This window comes from Odontesthes bonariensis, chromosome 15 (assembly GCF_027942865.1).
Source record: "Odontesthes bonariensis isolate fOdoBon6 chromosome 15, fOdoBon6.hap1, whole genome shotgun sequence".
Lineage (NCBI taxonomy): Eukaryota > Metazoa > Chordata > Actinopteri > Atheriniformes > Atherinopsidae > Odontesthes > Odontesthes bonariensis.
The window spans coordinates 32,522,815-32,537,443 of NC_134520.1; the positions used below are offsets into that span (position 1 = coordinate 32,522,815).

A 14,629-nucleotide genomic window follows, 5' to 3' on the forward strand; every position below is an offset into this window, starting at 1 on the left:
CGTAGCCTAATTTCATTACACCAAGACCTACTACTTGGCGCAGGAAGACTGTGTATTTGTACAAATGTAGTTCTACAAAAGTCCTTATAGCAACATCCACTGAAAGAAACACGAACGGACATGTCTAGTCCTAGTGCCGCTTCAGAAACAGAGAATTGTTATTTTAGATATAGTTCGTGAGGCAGGAACAATACATAACAGTATGTTCACCTTTACAGTTACAACTCAAATACCTTCAACTCCAGCAAGCCGCATTCAAAATTATTGTAATGAAAACGACAAGTTCTACACCGACATCACTGCTAACCTGCACACGGCAACTGCTCAACATTTGTCTATATACTAGCAGCTACATCCACTGATGAAAACGGTGGTTAGGTCAATGGCTGCTAACCAAACATCGTTTTCACAAGTTTTGACTTGGAAAATGTAACGATTTTAGCCGTAACCGCATTCAATTTAGCCGTCGACAGCTAATGGAGAGGGGGGGGTGTCTATCAGGCTCCCTGGCTCGGCTCAGAGTCCTTTACGACCTGCCGTGAAGCAGTAGTTCTCGGCTCTCGTGTGTCGCAAGACTTCCAGAGCTAAACAAAGCACGCGGCGCCACAGGCAAAGTTGCAAGCGCTGTTTCGGGCTAGAGCCACCAGATGGAGATGGAAATGTCACCGTTTTCATCGGAACGGGTCAGCCAAGCAAACTGATGATTGCCAAGCAATTTCATGACCATGAAACAGTTGCATAGCATGTCTTTAATGCAATATGACCCAGTATTTGGATTCAATAACCAGCAAATGTTCCTAACTTAATGAAGTCCAGCGTGTGTCTCCAGAGGTCTGGTGTGGTAGACCCTGGCCTCTTTTGCCTGAGGCTGTCTATATATATATGCATATATTTGATATATTTGATTTCTGGAATTATTCAGAAAACATAGATCATAGATCATTCACATAGATCATTTATTATTGATGTTTTAGCCATTAGAAACTGATATTCTGTTCTGTTAAAGGTGGAACTTAATCCTTCCCTGTGGACAAATTAAAAATGTGTGATTGTTAATATTATGTTATATTAATATATATTCATATTTACATTTATATTTACAAGGATATGTGTGTAGTATATATTTATTTTTGTGATTATACATTTATTTCGATATTTAGGAAGTGTATATATGGCATATATTTATATAGGTGTATTGTAGTTAGGATATTTACAAACTGAAAAGTAGTTAAAAAGGGTTGGGAAACTAAAAAAGTATTGTACTTCTTCCCATTCCTTTTTCGAACAATGTGCGGTGTTTTGTTATGTATTAGCAATTTATGTGATTTAATTTTTAATTTTTTTTAATTTCTCTTTTTCTTTCTTTTGTATGTACAAATAGTTACATACATTTTCTTTTTTATACATGTACAAAAATAAAAAATCTATCAATCAATCAATCAATCAATCAATCAATCAATCAATCAAAAAAGCTAACCTGATGTACAATACCTCCACAACCACCACGACAATTAGTACCAGTACTACTTACGACAGTAGTAATTCACCTTCTTTATACGACTCAGACACAGTGTGTGCTTCACATTTAATACACCAACTTAAACATAACGGTTTATAAACGATGTGTATGCACAAGAAATAGAAATATTGTTTGGGAATATCTGTACCTTGTGTGCACATTTTTTACATCAATGCACACATTTTTTCAATCAAACCTGCACTGGAAAAAATCTAAATCTTACCAAGTATATTTTTCTCATTGAGTATCTCATTACACTTGATGTAAGACACAATTGCACATCTTGTTTTGAGTCATATTTCACATGAAACAATCTTTTTTTTTTTACATTTGAAGAGGTTTTTAAGCTAATTTCAAGATCACTTTTAACTCAAAAGTCCTAAATATCACATCTTATTTCAAGAAATCTTGACAAGCCGATTTTCACTAGTTCCATTGGCTGATTTTTTTGATTATTTCAAGCAAAAACGTCTCGTATTTGTTGTTTTTTTACTTATTTTTGGAGGGGCATTTTTTCCAGTGTGATGTGTTGATGAAAAATAAAGTGAGTCTGAGGGCTTGCATTTATCATGTTGTTGATTACATACTGTAACGAAGCTGTTATTCAAAAACTGTATCGTAAAACTGTTCCTTTCACTGCTATGTCTCAATACTTCTGATCAGCACAGTATTTTTGATATACAAATGATTCATTGGGAGAGTGTCTACTTGTATTCGTGGCTAAAGACTGGAGTAGAAGAAAGGCTTGTCCACAAGCATGCAATTTAATGACGATTGAGATTTATAATAAACAAAAAAAAAAGAAACAGACACTGGCACAGCTGCATTAAAGAACAAAAAGACAAAAAAAAAAACATCTGCAGGGTTTGAAGAATCTGGCCCCAGATGTTCACAACTTTTCACCTGAAAACTATTATAGATGTAGACGAAAAATATTTTTCATTGTGTGATTTGTTGAAAAGTAACACGAATGAAACAATAAACGAATTAAAATCAGAATAGAATATTCAGCCAGAACCCAGTAAACGGTGCTTTTCTGATTATTTTTTTTCAATTTCAGGTGGTTTGTTACGATAAAAACAGCCGGTCGGCCAGTCGTCAGGTCGTCTTCCGCCTCCAGTTTCACACGGGCCTCGCAGTCCAACACACCCTCTCTTTCTCCAAGGCGGACCTTGACTGTGCCAGTGAAGGTATTTATAACCTGCCAACTGCTGTTACAGCTTCACTCCACTGCTCTATCAGTGTTTAATCTGTAACCGATAAATCTGTCGGTGTTCCTGAGCTAACTCTGAAGCCGTATCAGCTGTGCAGCTGTGCAGGACGCATGGAAACTCGCTCAGTTTGAGGAGAGAAGTGTCCAGCTGTCTGATTTTTCTCTCACTATTTCAGATCCTCTGTTCCCAGATGGTGGAAGAGTTGAGCTGCTGTTCTCTGAAAGTCCTGACAAGATTGCAGGTAGACTCTCGATACTCCGTATTTTATCTTATAACAAACCTGGCGGTTAAATAATAATCAGAGAGATAGTTTCTCTTTGGCTTAAGTTTCTCTTTGAACCTGGGGAAATCTAAAAAAAAAACATTTCAGAGTTTAGAATTTGCCATTTGCATTATGAAATTTGGAGAATATCTGTCCGTAGTTTTTCCAGACCAGCATTGAAGTCTTTTTTAGTCTGGAGAGACATAAATCTGGCACTTATTGCCTTCTTGATAGACTTGGCTGACACATTTTTTGGTGAAATACAGTAAAAAACAACTAAATACTGTTTTAGTCTGACCCAAAAATGGACAAAATCGAGCTTCTCAAAACTGGAAAAACACACCCAGATAATGTGGCTGTGGATTTGATACGCTCAACTTTCCATACAGGATCTAGTTTAGGGTGATCAAAATGCAAAAAATGCAGTGAAATGGCCCTGTTCTGCATTTTTACAAATCAGAAAAAGGTTTCACAAATCCCAAACAAGGTTTTAATGAATCTATAGCCTCTTTCTAATAATTCCATCCAGATTTGAGCAGTGTAACTATTGTAGTTTCCATACAGGACCTAGTTTAGGGCGATAAAAATGCAAAAAATGCAGTGAAATGGCCCTTTATGCCCATCCATTTAATTCGAGAATTGGATGCCAACTTCAGTGTCGTGTCTCTGGGCTTCATGTGGCGCTCATGTGCCTCCCCTGGAACACCCCCACATTTAAAATCACTGCTACACCGCTGCCTGGAGAGACACCTGTGGCTCAGACCGACTCGCACACAACACAAAGTTTGAGCTGCCAGCAGGGGGCAGTGTTGGACGCCACGCCAACCGAAGTGGACGTCTGCACAAACGATCAGGCTCCTCACTTCTCGACAGGAAGCAATATGAGGGGTTATCACACAAACACATCTGACTGGAATTTAGATTGTAGATACTGTACACGGGGGAAGACGCTCAGAAACGCACATTCAGACGCACTCAGATCCAGACCAGCGGGCAGAAATCAGAGTGAGATTAAAGCTCATTGTTTGATTTTACTCATATTTTAGAAACAAAACAGAGCAGATTAATCAGATTTGGTGTGTGTTTCTGCTTGTGTTGTTGTTGTTTTACAGATTTCTGAGCAGATTTGTCATTTTTTTCCGTGCAGGCAGAGAGCTGTGGCACAACGGGCGCTCTGTGGAGGTGGACTATGACACCTTGGACCCTTTGGTCAGGCGAGATTCATATCAGGACTTGTCTTGTCTTGAAACAGGTGAATCACTTTAATCTTTTTAAACGCACAACGCCTGATTCTTTCTGCTCTTTCACTTTCCCTTCCAGCTGTTTCGAACTCTTGTGGCCCAGCTAGCCACTCCATTAAACAGGAAATAAGAGGGAAACATTTCAGTTTACTGTTAGCGTTTATTTAATGTTTTTCTTTTCCTGGTTAAGTGTAGCAGGCAAAAAAAAGAAAAAGCTTTTAACCTTTGTAACCTCAAACGGAAAAAGAGAGATTCAAACTTCCAAGAAAACTATTTGCAGGAGTTGGAAGCAGAGATAATGGCAATGTTTTATCTCATAAACACACTATCTCGGGGGCATTTTATAATCTTAGCCACTAAATATGTACCTTTAGGAAAAGATTGTGGTTAGGTATTAAAACTTAACAGCTCATTACAACAATTTAACAAACAATCTCAGGGTGTCACATTTGGCATGTGACAGTATCTTTAACTCCCCCAGAAAAGACGGGAAAATAATAAAGAAATCTTTTTCTAACAGGAAATAAATCATAGAGAAGATAAAAGAAGAGGCTTTCTCCTGCAGGCCTTCCAAACAAAACATACTTGTTCAGTCTTTTTCTAACCGTGCTGTCATGACCTTTAACCTTTAACATGCTAACTGAGGCCGGCAGAGTCTGAGATGTAGCTCTTTGGGTTTCTGACCTAGGGGTGACCTTTAACCTTTAACATGCTAACTGAGGCCTGTAGAGTCTGAGATGTAGCTCTTTGGGTTTCTGACCTTGGGGTGACCTTTAACCTTTAACATGCTGACTGAGGCCTGCAGAGTCTGAGATGTAGCTCTTGGGTTTCTGACCTTGGGGTGACCTTTAACCTTTAACATGCTAACTGAGGCCTGCAGAGTCTGAGATGTAGCTCTTTGGGTTTTTGACCTTGGGGTGACCTTTAACCTTTAACATGCTAACTGAGGCCTGCAGAGTCTGAGATGTAGCTCTTTGGGTTTCTGACCTTGGGGTGACCTTTAACCTTTAACATGCTAACTGAGGCCTGCAGAGTCTGAGATGTAGCTCTTTGGGTTTCTGACCTTGGGGTGACCTTTAACCTTTAACATGCTAACTGAGGCCTGCAGAGTCTGAGATGTAGCTCTTGGGTTTCTGACCTTGGGGTGACCTTTAACCTTTAACATGCTAACTGAGGCCTGCAGAGTCTGAGATGTAGCTCTTGGGTTTCTGACCTTGGGGTGACCTTTAACCTTTAACATGCTGACTGAGGCCTGCAGAGTCTGAGATGTAGCTCTTGGGTTTCTGACCTTGGGGTGACCTTTAACCTTTAACGTGCTAACTGAGGCCCGCAGAGTCTGAGATGTAGCTCTTGGGTTTCTGACCTTGGGATGACCTTGCTGGGACGTCCTCTCCTGGGAAGATTGACAGCTGTCCTGAATGTTTTCCACTTGTGAATAATCTTTCTCTCAGTAGAACGATGGACTCCAGATAGTTTGGAAACGGCCTTATAACCCTTCCCAGGTTGATGGGCAGCAACAGCTGCTTCTCTGAGATCGTTGCTGGTGTCTTTCCTCCTTAGCATTGTGTTAAAAAGCACCATTTTTATTCAGTAACTAAAGTATATGTTTTATATTTTTCTCTCTTAATGATCATTTCAGTTTTACACGTTAATATTTTTTTTAATTTTTATTGATTTCTTTTTAAAAAATGTTTCTTATTTGGCTTCTTGGCTGTGCTTAAACATAATGCGCCAACTCGAACAGACATACAACTAAATTATGACACAAACTTGACTTTATCTCCTTGGATTTTAGGATAACTGTCAACATAAATGATATTATTATTACTCATGAGCCTGAATGTGACTGAAATAAATCCACCTGACTGGCATGCACTGGAAAAAAATCAAAGTCTTACCAAGTATATTTGTCTCATTTCTAGTCAAAATATCTCATTACACTTAATATAAGACACAACTGCCTAACAAGCACTATTTCAGCCAGATATAGGGACTTGTTTGAAGACAATACATGTGGAATATCTTGTTAAGTGAAAAAGTGTTGAAAACAAATTGTTTTGAGTCAGATTTCACATGAAACAAGCTTTTTTTTTTACATTTGAAGAGGTTTTTAAGCTAATTTCAAGATCACTTTTAACTCAAAAGTCCTAAATATCACATTTTATTTCAAGAAATGTTGACAAGCCGATTTTCACTAGTTCCATTGGCAGATGTTTTTGCTTATTTCAAGCAAAAAACGTCTTGTATTTGTTGTTTTTCTTACTTATTTTTGGAGGGGCATTTTTTCCAGTGTGTCGACGAAGTAGAGCAAAGTTTCCTGAAGATGCTAACCGTCTTTCACACTGTGGGAAAATGAAGAGAAAACTGTGGTTGCTTGTTGATCTTTTAAAACAAAAGATCTTTTTTAAAAGTGAAAGTTCCTGCATATAGCCAGTATTTTCATCCCATCAAACAGAAGTCAAAACACTCGGAGTTAAACCTAAAGAGGATTAGCGCTTACTCAACACCACTACATAGCTTTAAAGCCTTATTAAGCGCCAAGTTTCACATATTTTCAGCCTTGTTCTGTCAAAATCTTTAGCTTTCACACAATCCCAGTGTGAGGAGTTGAAACTTTTTTGTCCCCAAACATCTATTCATGTATTTCTGACTGCTGTTAAGAAGCTCTGGGAAGTTACCTGGTCAAAAAGGTCCTATCTTACAGCCGTGGTCACAAAGGTGTTCCTGGGAATTGATCCAAACAGCAGCCACACTGGAAAAAATGCCCCTCCAAAAATAAGTAAAAAAACAACAAACACAAGACGTTTTTTGCTTGAAATAAGCAAAAAAATCTGCCAATGGAACTAGTGAAAATCGGCTTGTCAAGATTTCTTGAAATAAGATGTGATATTTAGGACTTTTGATTTAAAAGTGATCTTGAAATTAGCTTAAAAACCTCTTCAAATGTAAAAAAAAAGCTTGTTTCATATCATATGTGACTCAAAACAATTTGTTTTCAAGACTTTTTCACTTAACAAGATATTCCAGATGTATTGTCTTCAAACAAGTCCCTATATCTGGCTGAAATAGTGCTTGTTAGGCAATTGTGTCTCATATTAAGTGGAATGAGATATTTTGACTAGAAATGAGACAAATATACTTGGTAAGACTTTGATTTTTTTCCAGTGTAGCTTTAAAGCCTTAATAAGGGCCAAGTTTCACATGTTTTCAGCCTTTTTTCAGTCAAAGTATTTTGCTTTCACACAATCCGAGTGTGAGGAGTTGAAACCTTTTTGTCCCCAAACATCTATTCATGCATTTCTGACTGCTGTTGAGAAGCTCTGGGAAGTCACCTGGTCAAAAGTGTTCCATCTTAAAGGTGTTCCTGGGAATTGATCCAAACAGCAGCCAGACCAGACTTCTTCTGCATGAGTAGGTAGCTTTCTTCTTCTCTCTTTTTTTTCTTCCAAAGAAGTTTCCATTTAGTTCGAATCACACAAAAACAGCAACAGAAAAACACGCTCCAGACAGCTGAAACAATCGCTTTAACCGGCGGCTGAGGTTTCGGTTCCAGCTGTTTTATGCCTCCACTAAATCTGCCCCTGCCAGCCATGTAATTTAGATTTAGAGACATGTGGAAAAGTGGCACGTAAACACAAATACACACACACATGAATGCGAACACACATTGGATTTAGCCGCCAAGCGCACACGCGCACACGCGCACACGTGCATGTGAGGGTAATGAAGGTGCCAGCCGGCTGAAAGCACCTCTGGTTACAAGAATGTTGTTTTGAAGCACAGGTGGTTCCACTTTGCCCTCTGCTGCTTCCATCACTCCATCTCCTCATCCTCCTTTCCTTCTCTTGTCTCCTTCTGTCTCACACTGCGCCTCCGCTTTCAGGTTCAAGTTGCAGGTTGCAATTTGTCCACCATGTCCCCATCCCCCCTCTCTGCAGAGCCCGCCTCCATGTTTACATTCCCCTCTCCAAATTAGGGCAGCTGAAGGTCCCTGTGCTGTGAGGTTTTTTTTCTTCCTTTTTCTTGAAAGTGCATTATGTCTGCTGCACACACTTGTCGGGTGAATGATCCACCCTCCAGTTTCCTTCCCCTCCTGCTCCCCCCCCTATGACATAAAAACACATGAGCGCACACTCTTTCCCTACTGTTTTTTTTTAAACATATTTTTATTATGATTTTTCATTGATTTAAATTTAAACATGAACATTATATCCCCATCTGGCAATAATAATAATAATAAATAAATAAAATAGAATAAAAACAAATAAATAAATAAACATAGAATAAAACAAACAAAATAATACTAATGTGGATAAATAATAATTAATAAAACAAAATTACATTCCAAAAGGGTCACAGCAGTGCACAAATTGCAGAACTTGTACAGTTAATCACAATTCAAGGCTGTGAGTTTACAGAAAGTCTCTCTCCCTACTGTTTTTTGTTAAACATATTTTTATTATGATTTTTCATTGATTTAAACATTGACATTTAAACATGAACATTATATCTCCATCTGGCAATAATAATTATAATAATAATAATAATAATAATAATAAATAAAATAGAATAAAAACAAATAAACAGATAAACATAGAATAAAACAAACAAAATAGAAATAGAATAGAAATAGAAAAATACTTTATTTATTACACATCTGGCAATAATAAAAAAAAAAAAAAAAAATAGAATAAAAATAAATAAACAGATAAACATAGAATAAAACCAACAAAATGATACTAATGTGGATAAATAATAATTAATAAAACAAAATTACATTCCAATAGGGTCACATCACAGAACTTGTACAGTTAATCACAATTCAAGGTTGTGAGTTTACAGAAAGTCTCTCTCCCTACTGTTTTTTGTTAAACATATTTTTATTATGATTTTTCATTGATTTAAACATTGACATTTAAACATGAACATTATATCTCCATCTGGCAATAATAATTATAATAATAATAATAATAATAATAATAAATAAAATAGAATAAAAACAAATAAACAGATAAACATAGAATAAAACAAACAAAATAGAAATAGAATAGAAATAGAAAAATACTTTATTTATTACACATCTGGCAATAATAAAAAAAAAAAAAAAAAATAGAATAAAAATAAATAAACAGATAAACATAGAATAAAACCAACAAAATGATACTAATGTGGATAAATAATAATTAATAAAACAAAATTACATTCCAATAGGGTCACATCACAGAACTTGTACAGTTAATCACAATTCAAGGTTGTGAGTTTCCAGAAAGTCTCTCTCCCTACTGTTACCTGCCCGGGACGGGATGCAGGGGGGAGGGAAAAAAAGAGAGGAAGGCGGGGATTCGTAGTGCGGGGACGGAGGAGTGACATGAGAGAGGGGAAAGAGAGTGTAGGAGGGGGGGGACACCAGAGGGCTGTTAGCACCTTAAGAGAAAGAATGTTCTTTGCTTCTTTGCTGGTCTTGCGGCAGCCTCAGAGACAGAAAGGACGACCAAACGGGAGCAGAAAGAGGAGCTGGCCCGAATCTTCCTAATCTGCTTTCCCTCTCAGCCTCCGTTTCCCCTTCTGCTTGTCATCTGTTTCTCTTTTCCTCTTTCTCTGACTCCGGAGCAGAGCATTTCCATCCTGTTTCTAGTCTGCAGTGGGGACAGTGAAAGTTTCCTCCTGGCTGCTGGTAAAGTAAAAGCTGTTGTTTTTTTCCTCTGTTGTTGAGCTGATGTGAAGTTCTGTTCTGTATCAGTTTGCAAACTCTGTGCATCTCTGTGTGAGAGACCCGTTAGAGCAGCTGTGAGGTCTTACCATGCATGTCTGGTATTTGGGGTTTTATTGCCTCTCTGGACTTAAGAGGCTGTGCTCATACAGTTCTGGTATGCACTGTATGAGGCAGCCTTATCTTGTGTAAATGTAACAATCTCTATAGAAAAAAGTACTTATTTATTTCGGGTGTAAATTCACACATTTTTAGGAGTAGAATTAACATTAATGTTCATTATTTGGTCAGTTTGCAGTCATATGTGACACGTTTTTGGGCTGTAAGACTCACAGATGAGACTTCTTGTTGGAAAAACTGTGTGTGTGTGTGTGTGTCAACACACAATCAGCGCTATCAGACCTCAGGTAGACGCCTGTGACACACAGACTTACACAAGCGTCCGTCAGCCCCCACAAAGGGGCTCTGTGTTATCTCCTGGGAGTGTGTCTGGAGTAATGAATCATGTACAGCGGGGATGCAGGTGTGCTGTCCCGTCTGGCAGGGACACACTGGAAAAAATGCCCCTCCAAAAATAAGTAAAAAAACAACAAATACAAGACGTTTTTGCTTGAAATAAGGAAAAAAATTGCCAATGGAACTAGTGAAAATCGGCTTGTCGAGATATCTTGGAATAAGATGTGATATTTGGGACTTTTGAGATAAAAGTGATCTTGAAATTAGCTTAAAAACCTCTTCAAATCAAAGTCTTGCCAAGTATATTTGTCTAATTTCTAGTCAAAATATCTCATTACACTTAATATCTCTGGAATATCTTGTTAAATGAAAAAGTCTTGAAAATAAATAGTTTTGAGTCACATATCATATGAAACAAGCTTTTTTTGACATTTGAAGAGGTTTTTAAGCTAATTTCAAGATCACTTTTATCTCAAAAGTCCTAAATATCACATCTTATTTCAATAAATGTTGACAAGCCGATTTTCACTAGTTCCACCGGCAGATTTTTTTGCTTATTTCAAGCAAAAACGTCTTGTATTTGTTGTTTTTCTTACTAATTTTTGGAGGGGCATTTTTTCCAGTGTATTGCATATCTTTTATGTGTCAACACGTAAAACTCACACGGATTACCTCTGCTTGCAGCTCCTCCTCACGGTTTAGATCCTGGAAATGGAAGTTTGCGCTCCGGAGTGAGGAAGAAGAGTAGTGAAGAAGGAGCTTCGTTCCCTCTGACCACCAGCAGTCCCAGCTGCAGCGAGCGCGCCCCGTCTGCCAGCAGCGACTCTGGGCTATCTGTGGCCTCACAGGGGCGGACCGGAGCCAGGCAGAGGAGAGGGACCACGCAGGACAAGTGCACCCAGGCAGGGAAGCTGATCTCTGGGCTGGACTTTGAGCCAACTCAGCCTCTTCTGGAGGTGATGACTGAACTTTCCTCAGCCGGTGGACGGGAGGGGGAGATGGCTGGAGACGAGCCTGGACTGGGACACATCATCAATGGAGAGTCTTCGCTGAGTGAGAGGGAGACTGATATACTGGAGGATGAGGATGACGTGGGAGCAGGTCCTGCTTCAGACATGCCCAGCTCGAGCAGCGTTTGCTCCCTCTCGTCTGAAAACCTGCCGCAATCTCAGAGACGTGCCCAAAGCGAGTACTCCACTCACTCCTGGGTGCGTCAGCAGCAGATGGTGGATGCCGTCACTGACAGTTTCCGTGCAGTGGATGGAAAGGGGAGGTCAGGCGGGGGGAAAACTGTGGCTGCCCCTCACACACCGCCCCGAGGCCTCAGCAGCAGGGAAGCGGTGCAGAGAGGGCTGGTGGACGAGCACGATGCACACGACGTCACAGGCGACGCAGCAAAACAAAACACCACTTCATCCATTCAAGATGACGAGCTGGACTCGTTGGCTACAGATATTGATGAGTCCATAGAGCAGCTGAACCAGCTGATCCTGGATTTGGACCCCACTTTTGTTCCTGTTCCCACCCGCTGCACCCCACTGTCCCGCTCCGCCTCCCTGCACACCAACGGCCTCAGCCACAAAGGAGGCATAAATCAGTCAGGTAAGGGCAAGCAAAATACCCGAACTAAGACATACCCGAACAGTTTAAAGGGTCAGTTCACCCAAATTCAATGCTTTGTGTTTGTTGGCTTGACGGCTCCTCTGCCACACGGCTGGTTTTATGTATAAACATTCGCCTTGTGATGGGAAGTATGTGGACTTTTCTAGTTATATCCATTAGAGCAGTGATACTCACTATTTTTTCCACAAGAGCCACATTGGCAGCAAAATCAAGGGAAGAGCCACTTTTACGACAACATACTAAAGTCCCCTTTTGCAAATATGCATTTCTACAAAACATCCCACAAAAAAAGAAACAACACAGCCAATACATTTTCAATTAAGACCACATTTACCTTAATACTGGGATGAGAGGAAGCTGGCGTGCATGTCCTTGACTTTCTTCATGTTGTATTTGTAGTTTGTTGTTGTAATCATAGTGAGACATTCAGGATGAGCATGGTTTCTGTGCTGGTTTTTGCCCTTTTTTAATTAAAAACTGATCCATTGTGCCTGCATCTCGCGCTGGCTAAAGGAGCTAGCGTGCTCTGCGGTCAAGTGGGACGGTGGTTTAAGCGGGCTGCGTTGCCAGGTTTAACAGTGTGCCCCCTTTAGGAAACACCATTAAGCCTTAATTAATATTTAGTAAAAATACCTAATACTGTGCAGTATTCGCTGTATGTTACTTGAAAAAATGTGTTGTTACCATATTGTTATAAGCTACTATGCGAGTGCGAGCCGCCAATGAGTATCTCTGCTTTAGAGTGTGGTATTATAAGTGTAAATGTGGGAAGAAATATCAAAACACCAGAGATGGGACCAAGTCATACATGTGCAAGTCTCAAGTAAGTCTCAAGTCTTAGCTTTCAAGTCTTAAGTAATTTTTTCTTGGGCAAGTCAAGTCACCTTATTATTTTACCTACAAAATCTGATCTTAATAAAGTGAAAACACAAAGATATAAGTAACTGTCAGTAAACATCATTGCCCAACGTGTCCAACCTGTCCACCCCGTATCATATCAAGCTAACGTTAGCTAACTACCAACTAGGCTAACAGGATAATATTAGCTAATTTGACGAGCACTTACTGGTCAGAATGGATCTGCAAATGACGAACACAGTTGGAAGTTATGCTAGATGCTTAACACTCAAGTCATTCAAGTCATCGTGCCTCAAGTCAAGTCAAGTGCCGAGTCTTTAACTTCCAAGTCCGAGTCGAGTCTCAAGTCTTTTATTTTATGTCAAGTCAAGTCACAAGTCATCAAAACAGCAACTCGAGTCGACTTGAGTCCAAGTCACAGTGACTTGAGTCCCCATCTCTTCCAAACACACACGCTGTTACTGTATCCCTGCTGCTGAATGTGCAGCATTTTGTATAAACTGACCATTTACTCTGGAAAACTACGACATGCCTGCAGAAAATTAGCTTGCAGACTCCATTTCGGGCTCAGTTAGGCTCACACTGCGCCACCTGAGAGAGGAAGATGTTGGTTTGCTGCTGAGGGAGTGTTCATAAATGTGAATGGTGTTTGCTGAAAGGGTGGAAGCGTTTGATTAAACAGGTAGCGTACAGCTTCGTTATGTAAGCAGCGTAAAACCAGGACCTCTGCTCGTGACACAATGGTGTGTTTACCCCACAGCCGGACTTATTATGGATGGAAATATACAAAGCTGGAGGGAAAGGTTACACAAGTCAATCAAAATATCTTCTTCTTGAAGAATACAATAGAATCCAGTCAGCGATTATTGAGCTAGAGATCCCTGATTCATGAACTGCTCCACAAATTCTGATTCAACAATAACAAAACAGTTCGAATTAGGGTCCAAAAAAAAACAACAACAACAAACAAAACTAAATGGTGACTGGGCCCCAAAGGGACAACGTGTGCCCACCGTGGGCTGAAAGACACGAGAAAGAACCCAAAACAATTACCCAACCTCCAAAAGCCCAGAGCCCAGTCCGAGTGGGCCTCTGGAAGAAGATCAAACCGACGGAGGCCACATGGTTTACACGATATGCTGCCAACTTTCTGGTGCCAGACACCACAGGACACCCTCCAAAGGTCCTGCATCCATGCCTGACAGGTCAGGCCTAACAGCATGAGGGCGGCCTGCACAGCACTGCACAGGTGGTTTTAATGTTGTGGCTGGGATTGAACTCTGAGATTTATTTATGTCTGTGAAGATCAAGTTTAAAGCTCTATAACGCATTTGGTATTTAAATAAATAAAACAGTTGGTGCATGGACACACGAATTAGCTGAACCTTTGTCAAACATCTCATTTTGTTAGGAAAACCATTCAAACTGGACTTTGACATTAATTACTCACTTTGAAATGAAGGCTTTTAATTTTGACTTTGACTTGCAATGACTTGTAATCCTCTCCAAATCTAAGAGTAGATTTTCTTCCCTCAAATTAAAACCGTCTTTTTCAAGAGAGAGCTCAGCTAGAGGGCAGCAACTTTTGTACCTTTATAGGAGAGAAATAATAAGAAATTACATAACAGGCTTACCTTGCAAAGTAGCTTGATTCTTCCGCGACCAGGAAAACGAAGGAATTCATCTCACCAGCTCCAGGTTGTCTGTTTGTGCAAACCATTCCCACTTTCACCCACTGCTTTGCTT

The 14,629-nt window shown here is 39.7% G+C and overlaps 1 protein-coding gene across 1 annotated transcript in view; it reads left to right on the top strand.

Annotated features, from left to right (window-relative positions):
- Window positions 1-14,629, top strand: part of LOC142399996 (tensin-3-like) — a 63,723-nt gene that overhangs the window by 7,901 nt on the left and 41,193 nt on the right. Inside the window, exons 8-12 of the mRNA XM_075484555.1 lie at window positions 2,580-2,709; window positions 2,909-2,974; window positions 3,917-4,000; window positions 4,143-4,247; window positions 11,087-12,004. Of these exons, the coding sequence (XP_075340670.1) occupies window positions 2,580-2,709; window positions 2,909-2,974; window positions 3,917-4,000; window positions 4,143-4,247; window positions 11,087-12,004 (1,303 nt within the window). The remainder of the gene's footprint in view (window positions 1-2,579; window positions 2,710-2,908; window positions 2,975-3,916; window positions 4,001-4,142; window positions 4,248-11,086; window positions 12,005-14,629) is intronic.